Raw genomic sequence first — 18,057 nt, 5'->3', positions numbered from 1 at the left:
GGTTTAAAAAAAAAGATAAGTAGCTTTCCAAAGCAGATTTGAGAACCTTTTTATAGTTTAAAATGAAACAGTGTATCATTAATTAAATGGTTTTATACATCAAGCACTTATATTTTAAAACCAATCTCTCTCTCTCTCTCTCTCTCTCTCTCTCTCTCTCTCTCTCTCTCTCTCTCTCTCTCCATCTCTCTCTCTTTTCTCTCCTCTCTCTCTCTCTCTCTCTCTCTCTCTCTCTCTCTCTCTCTCTCTCTCTCTCTCTCTCTCTCTCTCTCTCTCTCTCTCCCTCTCTCTCTCTCTCTCTCCCCCCCCTCCCCCTCCTCTAAAGGATAGTCAACATTTCTGTCTAATAAGCAAAACAATAAATATTAAAATGATAGCAAAAACAACAATGCATAGTTAATATGAATCACTCCAAAGCTATGACAATGTTTCTTACTAACTTTGCAATTCTGTTTTATGTTACTTCCCGTTCTACTTTATATGCCATCCAGAGGATACTACCCACTAGTCCCTGAACTTGTCCTGCCCTGTGCCACTTCAATGAATTTGTGACTGGTCTAAAGCAGTCATTCCACTAAACAGTATCACATCCTGTTTAAATCATTCCCTTTCTTTATATTCTCTATGAAAATCTCTATTTTCAGTTAACAGAGGTTCTTTCCGTCTTAAAATCTCTCATGCCACACTCTGACTTCTCCTATACAATTTTATTTTTCCTTTTCTAAAGGGTCTGTAATTTAACCAGTTTGTATACTGTTTTCTCTGATATAGATTACAATTTCATGACACCTTAGTGGAGAGTTTTTACCTCTCTGATCAAAAGTTTATCACCTGGCCTTCAAACCAGCATTAAGCTTTGAAACCCGAATAGGCTTTGACTCAGCTGTCTTATTTCCAGAATGTCACTAGGCCCATTAAAAAAAAAAATTCTGACCACCTGTCTTATAAGCATACTAAGTATTGGTTCCAAGGTAGAACAGAGGTAAGGGCTAGGCAATTAGAGTTAACTAATTTGAACCCAGGACTTCGTGTTTCCAGCCTTGGCTCTCTATCCACCTAGATGGGTCAGGTTTAAAGATTTTCCCATTTAGTATTACTTGTCACAGCAATTAAGAATGCAATATCAAGGGGCAGCTGGGTAGCTCAGTGGATTGAGAGCCAGGCACAGAGATGGGAGGTCCTGGGTTCAAATCTGGCCTCAGACACTCCCTAGCTGTGAGACCCTGGGCAAATCACTAACCCCCATTGCCTAGCCCTTACCACTCTTCTGCCTTGGAACCAATACATAGTATTGATTCCAAGACAGAAGGTAAGGGTTAAAAAAAAAAAGAATGCAAGATCACTCCAATAACTTTTATCAAAGTATCATGTCTAACTTGTATACATTTTGTCCCCTCCCAGTAAATCTAAATTAATCTTAAATTCTTGAGAAGACAATTTAACTTTAAGACCATTGTTTTTCAATATACCAATGTCTGGAACATATGATAGGTGCTTTATAAATGTCTGTTGAGATTTAATATAATTAACACCTAGAATAGATAGAATGGCTAGAGTGGATAGAGAATTGGCCCTAGAGGGAGGAAGAACTGAATTGAAAGCTAGCACTGAACATTTACTAGCTGTGACCTGAGTATGCCTGATTTCTGCCTGCCTCAGTTTCCTCACCTGTAAAATTGGGATAATAGTACTTACCTCCCAGGGTTGTTGTGAAGATCAAAGGAGATATCTATAAAGTGTTTAGTACCTAGCACAAAGTAGGCAAATTCTTAATAAAAACACGTTTCCTTCCTTCTCCATTACTTTTAGGGGAATGACTAAAAAAGTTGTTGAATGCAAAGTACTAGAAATATTACTGTACCATAAAAAAAATTAAGTCAGTTTTGCTAACCTTTTTTCCTTGTATTTCTTTATTATTTATTATAAGGGATCACTGTCAAGAAGAGTGAGGGGATACAGTGGGAAATGTAGATAAAAGAAAAACAAACAATATCAATAAAATTGCTTTTTAGAAAAAGACTTGTTGCATCTAGTGGAAACAACTGCACTAAAATGCAAGATAACTGCCTTCCTTGAATTGTATGCCAATAACTGCTGCAAAGAATTTTAACATTTTGAAAACTGAAGAATACTAAGAGAAATACATTTCATCCTGAATTAGACAGAAACAGTTAAAGCATACCCTAGAAAGGTGCTGCCTATATTCTTGCTGACAATTTGACACATATTAAGAATTGTAAGTGTTTTTTCAGTATAATCAACATTCAGGACTTTGACTGTGGAATTATGTGGTCATTAAACCTGCCAGAAAAATCACAGCTTTTATTTTGCAAACTAGAACAAAATGCTTTTTTTCTCCAAACATTCACTCTTCTGGAAAAGTGCCCGTGGCATTTTCAGATTAGCAGGCCAATTTAGTTTGACTTTTTAAAACCTGTTCTGTTCTACCTGACTTTATGAAATCTTGGCTATTAAAAAAATAAGATTTTCAAAAATTCAACTATGTCATGAAGTTAAATGTAGATTCCTTTTAAGTTACATAAAATCTGAAATGCAAGAAGGCTGCACTCTCTAATTTTATGTAAAATGGTGCTTGTGAAAGAAGCAAATGACATAGTTACCTTGTGTCAGATAAACCCAAACCTAGACTATTAGGGCAAGAATTCCCAATTTAACAAAAACTGCTGGGAAAATGGAAAAGTGATCTGGTAGATACTAGGTATGGACCAAGATCTCACAACAAATACCAAGATAGGTCCCAAAGAGGTGACTTAGAAATAAAGGATGACATCATAAACAAATCATAGGAACAAGGATTATCTCTTACATCTATGGATTGGGGGAGAACTCATGACCAAACAAGGGATAGAGAAGATTCTCAGAAGTTAGCATGGGAAATTATTAAATAAAATAAAGGTTTAAACAAAGGGAGCAGGTAATTGGGGGAAGGGGAAGGAATCTTTGTTTTTTTGATAAAGGTTTCATTTCTAAGGTATATAAGAAATTGACTCAAATACATAAGGGTCTCAACTGATCAATGGTCAAATGACACGAACAGGCAATTTTCAGAGGAAGAAATCAATGCTTTTTTAATAGCCACATGAGAAAATGCTTCAGATAATTTATGACAGAAATGCAAACTAAAGCAACTCTGAAGTTCCATACCCACCACATCCATCACACTGGCAAAGATGACCAAAAAACAGAAACATGACAAATTCCAAAGAAGATGTAGGAAAACATATTAATGCTCTCTTGGTTAGAGCTATGCACTGGTCCGCGAAAACTATGTTTCAACATTTATTAAGCTATACATACATTTTTGACTCAGTTATAGCACTACAGTAATACTGCTATGAGGATAATGTTCTTAAGAGATCAAAGAAAAAATTTTTAAAAACCCCATACATACAAAAATATTTAAAGCAGCTCTTTTTGTAGTGGCAAAGAACTGAAAACTCTTAGGCACTGGTGATTTAGAAATGTCTGTTGCCTGACAATCAGTTAATCTAAGTCTGTAAAGTTTCATCCCTAGGTTGGTAACAGGGTGTTCTGAAAAAAAAAGAATTAATCAGTGTTCAAAGACTGAACATCAAGTCAGAGAAAAGAAGCAATCTCAACAATACAGGAAGTGTTCATGCCAACAATTCAACAAGCATATATCAAGTGCCTGCAATGTTGAAGAAGTTGTGTAATATAAAGACAAAATGAAAAACAATGTTGCCCTTGAGGGGCTTATTCCATTAGGATACAAATTTTTTAAAAAGATAAATATAATATGACATGTCAAAGATTCCTGAGTAACAATTCATATTTATATAACACTAAGATTTAGATGATGTTTTCCTTGCAAAAATCTAGTAAGGAAAATGGTGTAAACATCATTATCTCTATTTTTCAAATAAACAAACTGAGGCCCAGACTATGCTTTCCATTATAGACAATCCCTCTTGTGCCTCAATTTATTTTTCCTATGAGAGGTTTGGACTAAATTAGCTTTAATGTTTTTTCTCTCTCAAATATCTTACAATCTACAATTCCAACTTTTCCCTGATACTTACAATAATCTTCCAGAGCTACTTTTCTATCCTACTCAAATAAAAAAAAATTTTTTTGCATACACAAAGATTTTTGGAACTGTGATAGAACTGATTCCATTCTTCCATTACTCAAGTTCATACCTTTTGTGAGGAATGTTAGGCACTTAAATTTAATAATAGTGACTAGAGAACTATATTTAGAAACAGTATTGAAGTAGATGCTGCAGAGCTCCAAGGTTTATGTACTTTAAAATATTTCTACATCAAAGTCAAGTGATAGCAAGAAGATGTCTTCCTCCCTAGTTACCTACTCTTGGTCTAATTTTAGCCACATTAGTTTGGCTTGTTCAAAAACTTTTTTTATTTTAGGTAACAAAAATTATTCGTGTTACCCTTGATTGATTTAATAAATCCAAAGTGAAGACTAATATTACCTCTAACAAACGAGGTATCCAACCTTTTCGATACCCATAAGGTGGAGGTTCTCTTCGTGATGAGACCAGAGCAGTCTGCCTTGATCTCTGTGATCGTGCTCTTTCCTCAGCTTCAAGCTGGTCCTGAGAAAGCTGCGTTGGAGCAGGTAAAAAGCTAAAAAAATTAAGGATAAGAAGAAAAGTTAGGATACAAATAAAAATAACTATGTTATTTAAATTAGCAAAGAAAATAAAATTGTTATTAATTTCATAAAAGGGGGAATTTCTATTAATCTGTAGAAGTACCAATACCAGTCATTTTATTCCCTAGGTAATAATGTAAGCTTCACCAATGGGATGAAAAAATTTGACTAAATGCAGATGAGATGAATTCTATAACCCCATAATATAGCTCAGGTACTTTGAAGTTTTTGAATCTCTTGTAACATGAGAGTAGATCCTTAATTATTCAGAGGATGATGCCCAGATCATCAATTTTCCTCTTGTTCCCTACTTTTTAATCATTTTAAGTACCAATACTAGAGAAGTAGAAATAGAGAGAGAAGTTAAACTCTAAAAAAATGAAAGGAACAGGGAAAAGTCATGTGGCATCTAGGGAAAAAAAAATAGTACAGTTAAGGATCATTTTTTAAAGAGGATTTATTCAAAAATTAATATATAGAGGACGATTTAAGAAAAACCCAAGAAGACCTACATGAACTGATGCAAAGTGAACTGAGCAGAACCAGGAGAACATACTAATGTACTAATGTCATACATGCCAACAACAATATATGAATATTTATGAATGATTTAGCTATTCTTAGCAATAAGTGATTCAGGACAATCCACAAGAACTCATGCTGAAAAACACTATCTGCCTCCAGAGAAAGAACTAACACAGAAAGATGTTTTACACTATTATATATGAAGATTGCTTGCCAGTTCAGGGAGAGGGGAGGAGAGAGAGGGAGAGGGATGAGAAATTTGGCTCAAACTTTTAAAAAAACTATTAAAAAAAGAATTAATGTATATAAGCTTAAGTAGTAATGAAATGGCTGATTTTCTGAAAAGTTATTAACGTTAAAGTAATAAAAGTAGTACCAACTTGAATTTTCTTTTGACTATTTATACTTTTAGTGTGTCATCATAATAAATGTTGTTATTAAATGGAAAGATCTGGTGCATTTATACTGAAAATAAAATTACAGTACATGCACAAAACCTTTGACATTCACTAAACAAAAGGTTTAATGAGCCCCCTAAATATGTTGGTCAACCAAGAATAAAAAGAAAAGCCAATCAGTGCATTAAATCTATTAGAATCAGAAAAGCAATTCAGTCTTTGGCTTAGAAAGAACTCTTATTTCCATATACAAATATAGCATAGATTAAAATAATTTATATTAATCTTCCCAAAAAAATTTCTACTGAAGTTGCCAACAATGACTCTTATGGAGGTTATGGGCATTTTATATTTTAGAAAGTGCAAATAAAGAGAGAAATGGTCAAGAAGTAGTATGAATTCCTAGTAAAAATAGTTTAGTCTTCAAGTATTTTAAGATTTAAACTTTTCAGGCTTCATGAAGTTAGGAAGACCAAGTTCTATGAAAATATAAGAACCACCAATCTACCTTAAAACTAAGCTAGTATATATGGGCATGAGAGTATCATTAGTAGCATTTCCCTGTGTGTATAGACATATGTGTGTGTGTATGTTTTATATGCATGTCACCCCTCCTGGGAGATTGAACTCAATTACCCTTACTGATAAAACTTTTCCTTACTCATCTTCCCATTGTCTAACTCCTTTGGTACTTATTTCTGTCTCTTCACAAAACTTAGCATTATATTACAGTCTAACTGCTTTCCATGTCTTTATTTTGTTTGGAGAAAGACCTTTGTTGGCCAAGGTTCACCTCTTGAGCTTCCTTCTCCATATGCTACAACATCTAATGCATGGTGCTGGGCATGTAATAATACTCCCTTACTGGTTTCTCCCTCAAGATTCGCTGTTCTGATCTCAGAAGGATGACTTCCTAAACGAATTAAGTGGGAAAAGGAGCAAAGAGGCACAAGCTGAGGATAATAATGAAGACATAAGACTGTAAGCTCCATGGGAACAGACTGCTTTTGCTCCTTTTTGTACTCTAAGTGCTTTGCGGGCGCTAAATAAATGTTTATTGACTGACTTTCCTCAAGTTTTCACTTTACTTGCCTTTTTTTTCCCTTTTGATCAAAATCTTTTCCACTTAATAAGCACCTGTGCAGGGAATGGTCTGTTACATAATTTTTTCCCCAATCCAGTGAATTATGCACTGGGAATCAAGGGCCGCTTTCATACAGTTTCCACGACAACGCGGAGAAGCAAGAATTAGATTTGAAGGGAAGGGGAGAAAAGGCGAGGTCTTCAGCCGCCAGAGAAAGAAACGGACTATTATAAAGAATACTACGAATCTCCGACCCCCAATGGGGTCTCCATTCAAAGATGGAGAAGTTTATCTACGTGCTTGTTTTCCGAGAGTGCAGAAGATAAGGGTGGAGACAGTGGTGAGCAACTCCTCCTTCCACCTCAGTTTCCACCTCCGTCCTCCCACCCAAATAAATCATTGTCCCTTTCCCCTCCAGCGACTCCCTCCACGGTTGGAGATCTCTTCACAACTTCGCCACCAAAAACTAGAGAAAGTCAACTTGGGCAATTCCTGAACGCACGGGGGCAAGGAAGGTTCAGCCACGCCTAGGGGCGGCCCGAAGCCGGGGTAGGAATCCAGGAAAGGCCCCGGCTTCGGCGAGGCCTGGTGACTAGCAGGAAGTTCCGGCCCACAGTTCCGTCCCAAGGAGTCGTTTCTCCCCCCTACCCGAGACTTTCCCCAGAGTGTGGGAGCTGAGAAATAAAAAGGTAAAAGCGAATAGAATCTCTTTTGTATTGAAGATTCACCCTACCTTCCCTACCCCCCCCCCCCCCCACAAAAAAAAACATACCTGGTCAGCGCCATCTTTTCCGCTACTTCCAGAGCTCGCGGCGGCTGAACAGGGAGGGGTTTACTAGGCAACTGAAAGGGGAGGGGAGGGTGGTAAAGCTAAGATATGCGTAATGCGCATGCGTCCGTAATGAATGGCCTCTTGGGATTTGTAGTATTCTTTGACCAGAGTGCGACGAGGGGCGGGGCGAAACACGGGGCGAATAGAGCAAGGACCCTGTACTCTATACATGATGTCACCCATACGGTTTGGCGTTCAAGGCTTATCCTGAGGAAAATTGTGAAATCTGAGGATTTTAGTATTGGATGCTTCCTTAGAACTGTCTAACACGGATTTTGGTCTATGTAATGACAACATTGTTTTTAGATAATTTCCAGAATGGTAAAAAAAAAATGATTGAAGTAACTGAGTTCTTTCACCTCTTTCCCACACTTGGGAAGAAAACCAAAAGGACCTTCCCAAATGGGCCGGCTATTGCACTGTTCCCAAATTTGTCAACTCAAGTAACCTGACTTTTGCCTCCACTCTCTTTTCAAAAGACTTTAAATGTTCCTCTGTATAGTTCAGTGGAAGTCTCAGTTCTGTGCGGCTTTCCAGATTAATCTGTCTGCCTTCTTTTGTAACTTTGTTGGTAGTTCTGTATTTTTTCAGGGCAGTAGTAAGGTGTCAGCTAATGGGATTTATATTTTGGGGGAAAACCATGACAACTCCTTAAGTAAAGCACTGGACCTGGAGCCAGAAGAGATCTGAATTCAAATGTGACCATTTATCCTTACTCGCTGAGTGATCCTGGGCAAGTTATTTAATTTCTCTCTGCCTCAATTTCCTCATCTATAAAATAAGGGTAACAATACCACCTACTTCTTGAGATTATTATGAGGAAAAGATGAGATACCCCAAATAGGGTTGCAAAAAATCAGACATGACTGAAAATAACTGAGCAATATTTATTATTTGCACAATCTAAAGAAGTATCAAAATGTTATTCAGTCGTGTCTGACTCTCAGACTCCATTTAGGCTTTTCTTGGCAAGGATTCTGGAATGGTTTGTCATTTCCTTCTCTAGCTCATTTCCCATACAGATGGGGAAACTGAAGCAAACAAGATTTAAATGAGGTGACCAGGATCATACAACTAGTAAGTATATGAAGCTGGATTTTAACTCAGCTTTTCCTGACTCCAGGCCCAGTACCCCATCCACTGGACTTTAAAAGTCAGGAAAAGCTGAGTTCAAATCCAGACCCAAAGGAATACTATCTTTAATAATATAATTGCAGGTACTGTTACAGGATTGAGGGGAGATATTTTGGGACAGGAGGAACTGTTGCATGCCTTTCAAAGAAACAAATATTGTAATACTTCTTTGTATCTTCAACATCAAGGAGAGAGCCATATCCATAGTACTGTGTTGGTGAACCTATGGCATGCGTGCTGGACAGGGGGCTGCTCCCTTCTCACTCTGCACATGCGCCAGAGGACAATTCTCACCTCACCCATTCCTCTACCCAGTAGCCCAATAGCAACACTTCCTCCTTCCCCTGTCTGGATTAAGGCAGGATGGGAGAGGGGGCTCTCATGTGGTATGAGGGTTGCAATTTGGCCACTCAGTCTCTAAAAGGTTGACCATCATTGCCATAGTATGATAGTAAGTCAGAAAGCATTTATTTAGCACCTACTATATAAAAACTGCTCAGCTTAGGGGGATATGAAGACAGAAAAGAAAGTCTCCTGCCCTCAAGGAATTCACAGTCTAATGTGGGCCCTAATAAATTTCCTTTCTTGATGATGACAGTGATAAGGACATGAAACAAAAAGTGCTAATACTAAAGGACTAAGTTCTGGTTTTCCTACTTTAATACAATAGTTAATTACATTTATAAATGAGGCACCCAACAGCAAGGGGAGCCAGAGTTTTCTGGGAAAGCCTATTAATTTCAATAACTTATCTCATTTGAGCTTTACATGAGGTAGGGACTGTAGAGGTTATCTCTATTTGACAAGTGGGGAAACAAAGGATTATTGGAATTCCATGATTTGTCCATAGTCACACAAAAATGGTAATTATGAGAGGGAAGTTTTCATTCATTCACTCAAGTATTAAACTTATACTGTGTGCAAAATACTCTGCTATGTTCTGGGTCTCTAAAGACAAAAATTAATCAATCAGTAAACTTTTATTAAATACCTACTATGGGCTAAGTGTTAAGCTAAGAAAAATAGTCCCAGCTTTCAAAGAATAAACATTTCCATAGAAAGCAATAGTTTATGAACAGATAAATTGTATTAAAATTATTCTATACACACAGTAAATGCAAAATATTGACTGGGAGAAAATACTAATAAATAGGGGTAGGGCCCTTTTGTTAGGGCACTTGAGTTGAAACTCAGAGAAAGCTAAATATTCTAGGAGAGGGAAGTGAGAAGAGAGTAATATATTCTAGACATAGGTGCCAGGCTACAAAAAGTCACAAAAGCAGAAGATAACAATAGCTAACATTTATATAGCACTTCAATGTTACATTTGTTATCTCATTTGATCCTCATAACAATCCTTTAAAGCAGGTGCTTCTTATCCATGTTTTTTCAGATGAGGAAACTGAGGTTAAGTGTCTTTCCCAGGGTCACCCAAGAGGAAGGATTTCAATTGAGCTCTTCCTAACTCCAAATTCTGACTGCCTGGGCCACCTAGCTGGTCCACCATGTTATGTATGTGGAATAATCCAAGTGGTCCAGTTTGGACAGGACTTTGAATATGCAAGAGGAAGTAAAGTGAAACCTATCTAAAACTATAGATCAGAACCAAATTGTAAAGGGATTTAAATGGCAAACAGAGCACTTTACATTTGACCCTAGAAGCAATAGGGAGTCCCTGGAGTCTCTTGAGCAAGAGAATAATATCAGGCTAGGCATTAGTGATATTGCTTTGACAACCATATAAAATTTGTATTGTCAAGGGAAAATATTAGAGGCCAAGAGACAAATTGGAAGTCCAGACAAGAGATGATGAGGAATTTAAATCCAGTGGTGACTCAACACAATTGTATATAGAGGCAAAATCAGCAAGTCTTGAAAACCTATTGGCTATGAGTAATATAGGGAGGGAGAATGAAGCGTCAACACTGGTTCCAAAGTTTAGGGTAAGTTACACACCTAAGTGATAGTGAAACTTCAAAAGAAACTATAATAGTAGGAAGAGGTCTGATATGTGGATTTAGTCTTTTTTCAGTCACATCTGGCTCTTTGTGACACCATTCAGGGATTTTCTTGGCAGAGATATTGGAGTGGTTTGCCATTTCCTTCTCCAGTACATTTGAGAGATGAGGAAAGTGAAGTAGGGTTAAGTGACTTCACCAGGGTCACGCAATTTCATGTTTTGACATAAGACTGGTGATGTGTAGAAACCTCAGATTATAATCTTCTTGCCTCAATTAAAGACCCTTTATTATTGCTACTTTGGTATTTTTAATTCATATTGGTAGTTTCATTAACCATTAAGTGTTGATAACTAATAGGGATATGGTCATTGATTTGTTGTTTTTTTTGTTTGTTTAGTTGTTTTCAGCTGTATGACACTTCATGACCCCTTTGGGGAATTTTCTTGGCAAAGATACTAGAAGGGTTTGCCATTTCCTTCCTGACACTTCATCCATTTGTCAAATACAGCAATGACTATCAGTTGCTCTTGATCCATCCTGTCTAGATGTCACACTCAGATGTGAACCACATCCAGGAGGTCTAAGGTGTCAGGATCTTAAAATATACTGAGTTGTGAGTTACCCTTTGTCAATCATGTCTGTAATAAATGTTACCATTGTAGGTTTAAGAAAACTCCTGAATGTTATACACGGTAACTGAAACATTGTGGGACAATCAAATGTAATAGACTTTGCTACTAACAGCAATGCAATGATCCAGGAAAATTCTGAGGGTCTTATAAAAAAGAATGGTATCTACCTCTAGAGAAAGAGCTGTTGGAGTAGAAATGTAGATGAAAACAAATGATTTATCACTTGTTTATTTGAGTATATGTTTTAGAATTTTGGTTTTAAAAGATTATTCTATTACAAGAATGGATAATATGGAAAGAGGCTTTGAGTGATAATACAAAGAATAACTCAATTGAATTGCTTGTCAGCTCCAGGATAGGGGAGGGAAAAGGAGAGCGCTGAAGACAACATGAATCATGTAACCATAAAATAAAGAAATTAAAAATAAAAAAAGACACTTCCCTCAGAAGCTGTGTTTTTATAACTACTTTTCTTGCTATATGGTATTTGAGTAAATGTATTTGCTAAATACTAATTAAGCCTGCTGATTATTTGTTTTCTTTTTTAAAAAAACTTATATTTTAATTTAACAAGCACTTTTTTTTCACCCACCCCTTGTAACAAATATATACAAGTAAAACAAATTCTTGCATTGACCATATCCAAAAGTGTGAGTTACTTTCTGTCTCAGAGTCTGTCACCTCTCTATTAAGAAATGAACATGGGGCAGCTGGGTAGCTCAGTAGATTGAGAGCCAGGCCTAGATATGGGATGTCCTAAGTTCAAATCTGGCCTCAGACACTTCCTATCTGTGTGACCCTGGACAAGTCACTTAACCCCCATTACCTAGCCTTTATCATTCTTCTGTTTTGGTTTTTTTTTTTCCCCCACTCTTCTCTCTTGGAACCAATACATTGTACTAGTGGGCATTCAGGAACCAAAGGTTGATAAGTAACTGAGAGGGAGGGAACAGATAAAGAGAAAAGCCACTTCTCTCCCAGGCAGAGCTGTCTCAGAGAAAATGGAGTTGGATCTCTGTCCAGAGCTGAAGAGTAAGAGAAAATCTCCTTCAATCTCTGGTTTCTATTCTCTTCTCTAGATGACTGTTATCTGTGATCCCCTTAGTATATTGAAGAAAAGATAATTAGTTCTTCTTTAAGTTATAAGGTCTATTTATTAGTTGATAAGTCTAGAATGGTAGGTTAGGGAAGAGGGAAACAGGAAGTCCCTATTCTATTTTCCACCTAAAGTTTCCTCAGGGGTTGAGGCTCAGGTCTAGGGATGTAAGTCCCAGAAGACCTTAGTATCTTTGTGGAGTCAGGTTGGTGTAATTTCCTGAGACAGAGATACAGCTTTGAAGGAAATCTTTGGGGTGGATAGTTTATTGCCTTCCCCAAAGGGAAAAAGTCTCTATCCACCACTTATAAGGAAAGATGGTTAATCTGGCTCTCTTCAGATCAATGAGAGAATGTAGCAGAATAAGATCAGCAAGATTGCTTCTTTCCCTCTCAGTACAGAAGGACAAGAAGACTATTTTTCCAACTGTCCACCTGCTTTTCTTAGCTGGAGATTCTAGCCCCATCCCCTGTTGGCAGCCAAAGTTCTATTTCCTTCTTGCATGAGATTTCATTGTAAAATCCAGTCTTTGCAATATATTGTATCTCTCTCATGTCCACAGCTCCCCTCTTTCTCTGTAGTACAGATTCAACCTGACATCTGTACCAAAGTACAGTACATACCTTCTTAATTATCATTCTCTCCTGTTATGTAAAATATACTATTCTAAATATTCCTCTTCCCCCAAAATAACAAACCTTAATCTGTCCTAAATATCCTAATCTACCTAAATTCTGTCTAAGATCAAGATTATAGGAAAGTGGAAGGAAAAAAAGTATTTCAAATACATGGTTATTTTTCAACATAGTAACAATTTTTCAACAATGTAGCACTTTCTGTAACAATCTAAATTTTCCTGTTTCAATGGACAATTACAAATGTATAACTATGAACTCTTATGAATTCTTCTAACTTCTATATTAGTAATAACTTTTCTTTTTAAAAATTATATCACAAGATATGATATTATTCTGTCCCTAGTCTATCTCTAGTTCCAAACTTCCCTAATCTAATCTTTCCCTATTTTAAAATAATTAATATATTAGTCCACCTTATATTATGCTAGTATACTAGATCATTAGTATCATACAAATGTACATTGTTTTTCTGTACAAACTTTACATATGTACAAATATGTTACATTTTTACATGAATGCTGACCAGAAGTCATTCAGACAAGAATCCTTGTAGTTTCTTGTCTGTATGAGTCCTGCAGAAGCTCATATAGGTTGATCCTCTCTACGATGCAACCCCAAAATATATCAGTGTGTATCCGTGTTCATGTACTAATTATATAGTAATGGATGCCTACTTATTCTCCTTCAGGAAATCCTCTTCACATGTTGCCTGTGTTTTAAAAAAAAATAAAATAAGGGAATGTTTGTACCCCCAGGAAGGTTTGGATTTTGGTATGGAGAGGGGGACAGAGAGAAGAACCCCCTTCTCAAAGCGGGGTTCAGGGGAGATAGCAGATATAACGAATTGGCTCAGAGAGAGGAGGGGGTGTTTGAAGATTTTTTCCCTTCTGCCTTCCCTCCTTAGCTAAAGTGGCTCTCCCCAATTCACTCTTGTCCCTCTTGTCCCCCCTCCACTACTTGAGACCAAAAGGTCTCCTCTTGATCCATTCCCTCACACTCAGCTTGGGGAACAGATAACTTTTAATGTTAACTCAATCATATAATACAAAAGGACTAACGGGCAGGGAAGAATGGGAAAAGGAAAGTGGGAAAAGGAGGTCCCTATCTCTATCTAAACCCTTTCCCCTCTCTCCTCGAGTTGGGGGGAACTCAGGCCTTGACAGCCTGAATTCCCTGAGAGAGAGTCAGGTTGCCTCACTCCTGGGCAACAGGAACTGAGGTAAAGTCTGCTCAGGTTTCTCTTCAGAAGTCCCTTCAATTGGGAAGTGTTGGGGGGGAAAGATTTCTAGTCACCAGCAGGAAAAGTGGATAACCCTCAGGAGAAAGTCTTTTTCCACCTTCACTCTTCAATGTCCCAAGACTGAGAGACCCTCATTGGTCTCCAAGCCAGAGTCTCCTCCTCCTCTTGAATCCACTCCTGGGACCCCTCCCCCATCAACTTTATCAATTTCCATATTCTTCAGCTTGGCACTTTTTCTCTAGTGCCAGCCTCTGTCACACCTGAAGATCTATCATTCATTCTTCTGGTGGCAATCCTAATGTGGATGTGGATGCAATTCCCTATATGTGAAATTAATGTGTACAACGAATAATTTTTTTTTAAACCCTTACCTTCTGTCTTGGAGTCAATACTGTGTATTGGCTCCAAGGCAGAAGAGTGGTAAGGGCTAGGCAATGGGGGTCAAGTGACTTGCCCAGGGTCACACAGCTGGGAAGTGTCTGAGGCCCCAGATTTGAACCCAGGACCTCCCGTCTCTAGGCCTGGTTCTCAATCCACTGAGCTACCCAGCTGTCCCCTACAACGAATAATCTTACATGACCCATTATCATAATTTTTAAATTTTAAAGTTCTTTTATTGTCCTTGGTGTTGACTGATATAATTCTATTGATCCGGAGAACTTCCTCTGTGCAGCAAACGTACAAACAAACTTACTGTCTGATTTTGAATGAAGTCCTGTGTTCTCTGATGATTATAATATACAGGATCATGCATGCATGTAAGATTATCGTGTGCATGCATGCAAGATTGATTTTTCTGTACATGTGCATACAAGTATCCTACTATATACATCTTCACATATGTGCGTATGTACTAAATCTTCTTAGCTTATTGTAAGTATATTATAATTATATGGTTTTAAAATTTGGAGATGGAAACTTCTTCAGTTGTTGATTTAACCATATTTTGATCTTAGCAGAGATTTTTTTGATATTACACGAAGCTGTTTCTTGATATTCAAATTACTGTGTATATTTATGCAGTACTTTATGCTATTTCTTCTTCCCTCTCATTGTTCTCATTTGTAGGGACAATTTCAGTTATTTCTAGGGCATTTGGTATTACATCAGATTCTGATATTTCTCTTGCAGTCTCTTCTGGATTTTCTAGATTTTCTGTTGTTCTATCATGGGCATAATGTTGTTTCATGTGAGAGGCATGGTATCATTGATCTTTGCCTATTATTTTGATGGATGTAGGAGTAGTTAATACTACTTTGAGTGGGCCAGTACATCTAGGCTCAGTAGATGTATTTCTGAGAAAATTCTTCACACACTTTATCACCTGGCTTGATATTATACAGCAAGAAATCAAGTGGTACCCTTTGAACTAACAATCCTAGATTACTTAGTTCTTCCAACCTATTTTGTATTTCTACTAGATAAGTGTGAAGCTGGCATTCTCCTCCTAGCATGGATGTTGTGAATAAGGGAATGGCCAAAAGCAAAGAAAATCTGAAATTTGAAGAAGATGCTTCAGGAGGAGTAAATGGAACATTCAGAGGGCCTACAGGGGATGGGAGAGCTCCAAGTTCAAAAAAGCTGTTGGAGTCAGAAAGGTCTTTTTCTTCTTATCTAGGACTCTCAGGGAGCTGGATAGGAGAAATATTCATCTCAAGCCCCTTTGCCTGAACTGAACTGAATGAAGTTTTCTTGCCCAACTGAAGACAACCTTTGGAATAGAGACTATATCTTTCCCTTAGGGGAACTCAGAGCCATATTCCTTGAAGAGATTTTCCTTGGTCTTCAAGAATTGTAGGTAGGAAAGAAATAGTAGGGACCTTCCTCCTTCCCTCTGCCCTTTCCCTTCCTTTCAAAATAAATTAGATACTTTGAATTATATCAGAATTGATTCAGAATTTATGTAATAGAAGGGGAATTTCAATCCATCAAAATTTAGGAAGAAGCTGTGGGGAATAGACTTACCCTCTAGTCTGAACTGCTTGACTCCATTAGGGACTACTTAGCTTAGTGGAAAGAAAGAGGAAGTGTCATACAGAACTCAGTTCCCCTAAACAGCTATTCACTGGTTCCTTCACCTTTTAAGTTCCCCTCACTATTACAATATGTACAATGGTTTAGCTATTCATCCATGCCACAACGGTTATCTATATAGAATTTTGAACGGGGAAATATGCAAGTCTCCTCTGGGTCTGGTTCTAAGGTGGAATAAAGCTAAAGGAAGAACATCTGTCCACTTTAGATGTGTTTGTGCACAGAGTTTTCCTATGGTTGTTTTTAACTCTATTCATCTTCTCCATCTGACCTGAACTTTGTGGTTTGCAAACATCGTATAGACTACTTTAAATTCCTAAGGTCTTATATACTTTTTGCAATATCTGTGATGTAAAACGAGATCCCCTGTCCAAGTCAATAGCATCAGGAATGCCATATCTAGGAATTATTTCTTTCAGTAGTGTTTTCACTACTAGGGCTGTATTATTGTTAGTAGCCAGATATGCCTCTATCCATCTAGCCAGACGATCCATTATTACAAGTGCATATATGTATCCCTAGTCATTAGGCATATTAATGTAGTGAATTTGCAAACATTGGAAAGGTAAATAACTTAAAGGTCTGCCTCCTAATGCTTTGTTCTTGAAATGACCTTGATTGAATTTCCTACATATATCACATGCCTGACAAACTCTAATACCATTTGTAGGTATCCCCAGGGCTATCCAAAATCTCCTAATGTCATCCAAAATGGATTTTACTCCATAATAACCTTTGGAGTGAATCACATTAAATAGATGTTGATAGAGTTTTCTGGGCAGTATGGGCTTTCCTCCTTCTGCTAGCCTATTCCTTTCACTAATTTGGCTCTGTTAAATTTATGGTTGGACTGATATTAAATTGATAGGCACCAAGGATTTAATTTCTAAATCCCCAAATGAATTACTCAAGTAAATGGAATTATGGTAGTTTATTTTACAATAGAGGGAAAATATTAAGGAAGAAAGAAAATGAGAGAAATAGAGAGAGAAAGCTCTGGCTTCCTCTGAAACAGTTAGAAATTCTAAGGCACCAGTCAGGGGAATGGAGTCTCAAGACAATGGGCCTTTCTCAGAGGTTCACACCTCCAGAAAGGGCAAGGAAAGAGTCAGCCTTTTTACTCACCACGGTGACTGTCTAAAAGGAAAGCAGTCTGAGGTCGCACAAGCTCCTCCAAGGGTCCATTTCCACAGCCAAGTGTCTTCATTCCAAGTCTGAGTGTCTGTCCTACAGTCTCTCCTCAAGTGTCTATCTTTCCTCCAGTTCTGAGTGACTGTCTTCATTCTAAGTCCAAATGACTGTCTTCCAGTCCAACTCCAAGTGACTGATGATCTTCAACTCTGAGCCTGAGTGACTAACTGATTGATTTGTGTGTCTCTGTTTCCGCTATTTAAAGACCTTTTTCTCTTGTGTCAACCTCCCCTAAATTTTTACATCAACAATCACAGCAGATGCTCCTCTCCAGGACCACTCTTTCACATGTGGGCCACAGATCTCCAACTCAATGTATGAAATGGGTGTTCATACCTTTTGTGGTTAGTTCATACCTTTTTGTGGTTAGTTCATACCTTTTGTGGTTAAAATGGGTGTATCTACTTTAAATACTGGGTTTACACTTTGGGGATTTAATTCTAAAAATAGACAGGGGATTACAATTTAATCTTCACAATAAAGGAAGAAGTAAGTACCTTCATTGTTACAATCAGGGGAGAGTCAAATCCAAACTTCACAGCTCCTAGAGGTTTTTACCAATCTCATCTCTGTGATACACTTTAGTAATATCATGCTTTTCCACCAGAGAAAGATTCAGAACACAGAAAGGACCAA

General features: G+C 37.5%; 1 protein-coding gene across 1 annotated transcript in view; it reads right to left on the bottom strand.

The window, feature by feature from the left end:
* Positions 1-7,567, bottom strand: part of SNW1 (SNW domain containing 1) — a 32,493-nt gene extending 24,926 nt beyond the window's left edge. Inside the window, exons 1-2 of the mRNA XM_001367052.5 lie at positions 7,436-7,567; positions 4,475-4,628 (exon numbers count right to left, since the gene is read on the bottom strand). Of these exons, the coding sequence (XP_001367089.1) occupies positions 4,475-4,628; positions 7,436-7,449 (168 nt within the window). The 5' untranslated portion in view covers positions 7,450-7,567. The remainder of the gene's footprint in view (positions 1-4,474; positions 4,629-7,435) is intronic.
* Between the last annotated feature and the right edge of the window lie 10,490 nt (positions 7,568-18,057).

The sequence above is a fragment of the Monodelphis domestica genome, chromosome 1 (genome assembly GCF_027887165.1).
Source record: "Monodelphis domestica isolate mMonDom1 chromosome 1, mMonDom1.pri, whole genome shotgun sequence".
Lineage (NCBI taxonomy): Eukaryota > Metazoa > Chordata > Mammalia > Didelphimorphia > Didelphidae > Monodelphis > Monodelphis domestica.
Note: the sequence above shows the minus strand (reverse complement) of the source record. Positions and strands in the feature narration are given on the sequence as shown.